The 1473-nt window shown below is 28.6% G+C and overlaps 1 protein-coding gene across 1 annotated transcript in view; it reads right to left on the bottom strand.

The window, feature by feature from the left end:
* Positions 1-1473, bottom strand: part of kermit (PDZ domain-containing protein GIPC-like protein kermit) — a 109906-nt gene that overhangs the window by 7446 nt on the left and 100987 nt on the right. The window contains exon 2 of the mRNA XM_067050856.1: positions 901-997. Coding sequence (XP_066906957.1) covers positions 901-997 — 97 coding nt within the window. The remainder of the gene's footprint in view (positions 1-900; positions 998-1473) is intronic.

Raw genomic sequence — 1473 nt, 5'->3', positions numbered from 1 at the left:
TATAAAGTTTTAATATTTATGTTTATTTGAACACCTCCACAGAGGAACAGTAGTTCATTGTCTAAAATCATTGATTACAAAAGTGGCAGTAGAATATTAATGCTGGTGTATATCAAGCAGAAAAATATTCCTGAATCCGTTAAAGCCATTTAAAGTTGAGGATGACCCAAGTTGGGCTTGTCAGTGGAGGGCAAACTAAAAATTGAAGAAATTTACATATCTTAATATGCTTACAATATAACTAGGGTGGAAAACTGAAATTTAACAAGAGTTGAAAAGTACCATGCTTGTATTTGTTTCCGTGATATAGCGATAATATAAATATTTTAAAGCAATATTTTTTTTTAAAAAATGCTTAATCCTAAACACTGACTCAATAGGTAAACACTTGAGGGGTAAACCAAAATGTAGGTGGAAAGATTGTGTTGTCTGATATTATGGATTTGAATTTTCATAGCAGTCATTTAACAGATAAGTGTTGACAGCGACTGGTGGTATCGGCATCGAAACTTCATGTTTGTTAAGCTTTTATTATTATCAGACATTTTTCAATGTTTTTGAAAGAATTCAAGTAATAATTATAACCAGATTTCATAATATTTCCAAGCAACTATTCCACACAGTTTTCCTTAATTTTAATCTGTTTCCAAAAAGTATCATATAGCAGGTATGATTTAATTTATACTCATAATTAAGTGACAAATGAAAGTTACAAAAAGTCTCTTGAAACAAATCTCCTCTAGAAAAAAAAAATTAAAGAACTAATGTAGAGTTGATAATTTACTTACAAACAAATAAGGTGTTCAATATTCTATTTTACTTTGGATTCTGAAATTTTTTAGGTATTATATTCCTATGTGGAAAATAAACAATTAACTGAACATAAAAAAACAAACATACCTTTCCTGTGGGCAAATATAAAATCTTCCAAACCAATCTGGCCTCCAAGGAGTTTGGTCATGTCGACCTTATGTGTATTCAGAGTGCAAAAAAGGATCTGAAAATTAATGTTTCACATTAGTTGAAAGCTTCATCAGAGCAATGCTAAAATATTTTAAACCATTAAAATATTTTCAATACCTCTTTTAAAACAAACATTTTGATTTCCAATGGGCGTGGTTATTATCTAATAACCAATTGATATGACATCAAATTTAACTACAGAAATGAGTGGAATGAGAATTTGATTTAGAATAAATTGTTACATTGCACCATATAATATGTTTGATTCCAATATAAACTAATTGAGGTAAATATTGATAACTTTTTTCTTGACTGTTGTAAATATATATTTTTGTGGATCTTGAGGATTAGTCAATAGTACAACTATATTTAGGCAACTTTTATTGTTTGCATAGTCATGCCAATTGTCTATTTAGAGTTTGTTCTACATTGTTGTTATCCAACTAATTCAAGGTTTGTGCCAGAACTGAATTCAGTATTTACATACTGAAAAATTTAGAAATATACATA

This window comes from Halyomorpha halys, unplaced genomic scaffold, assembly GCF_000696795.3.
Source record: "Halyomorpha halys isolate HHAL.00 unplaced genomic scaffold, Hhal_1.1 Scaffold497.1, whole genome shotgun sequence".
NCBI lineage: Eukaryota > Metazoa > Arthropoda > Insecta > Hemiptera > Pentatomidae > Halyomorpha > Halyomorpha halys.
This window is presented reverse-complemented; position numbering and strand designations above follow the sequence as displayed.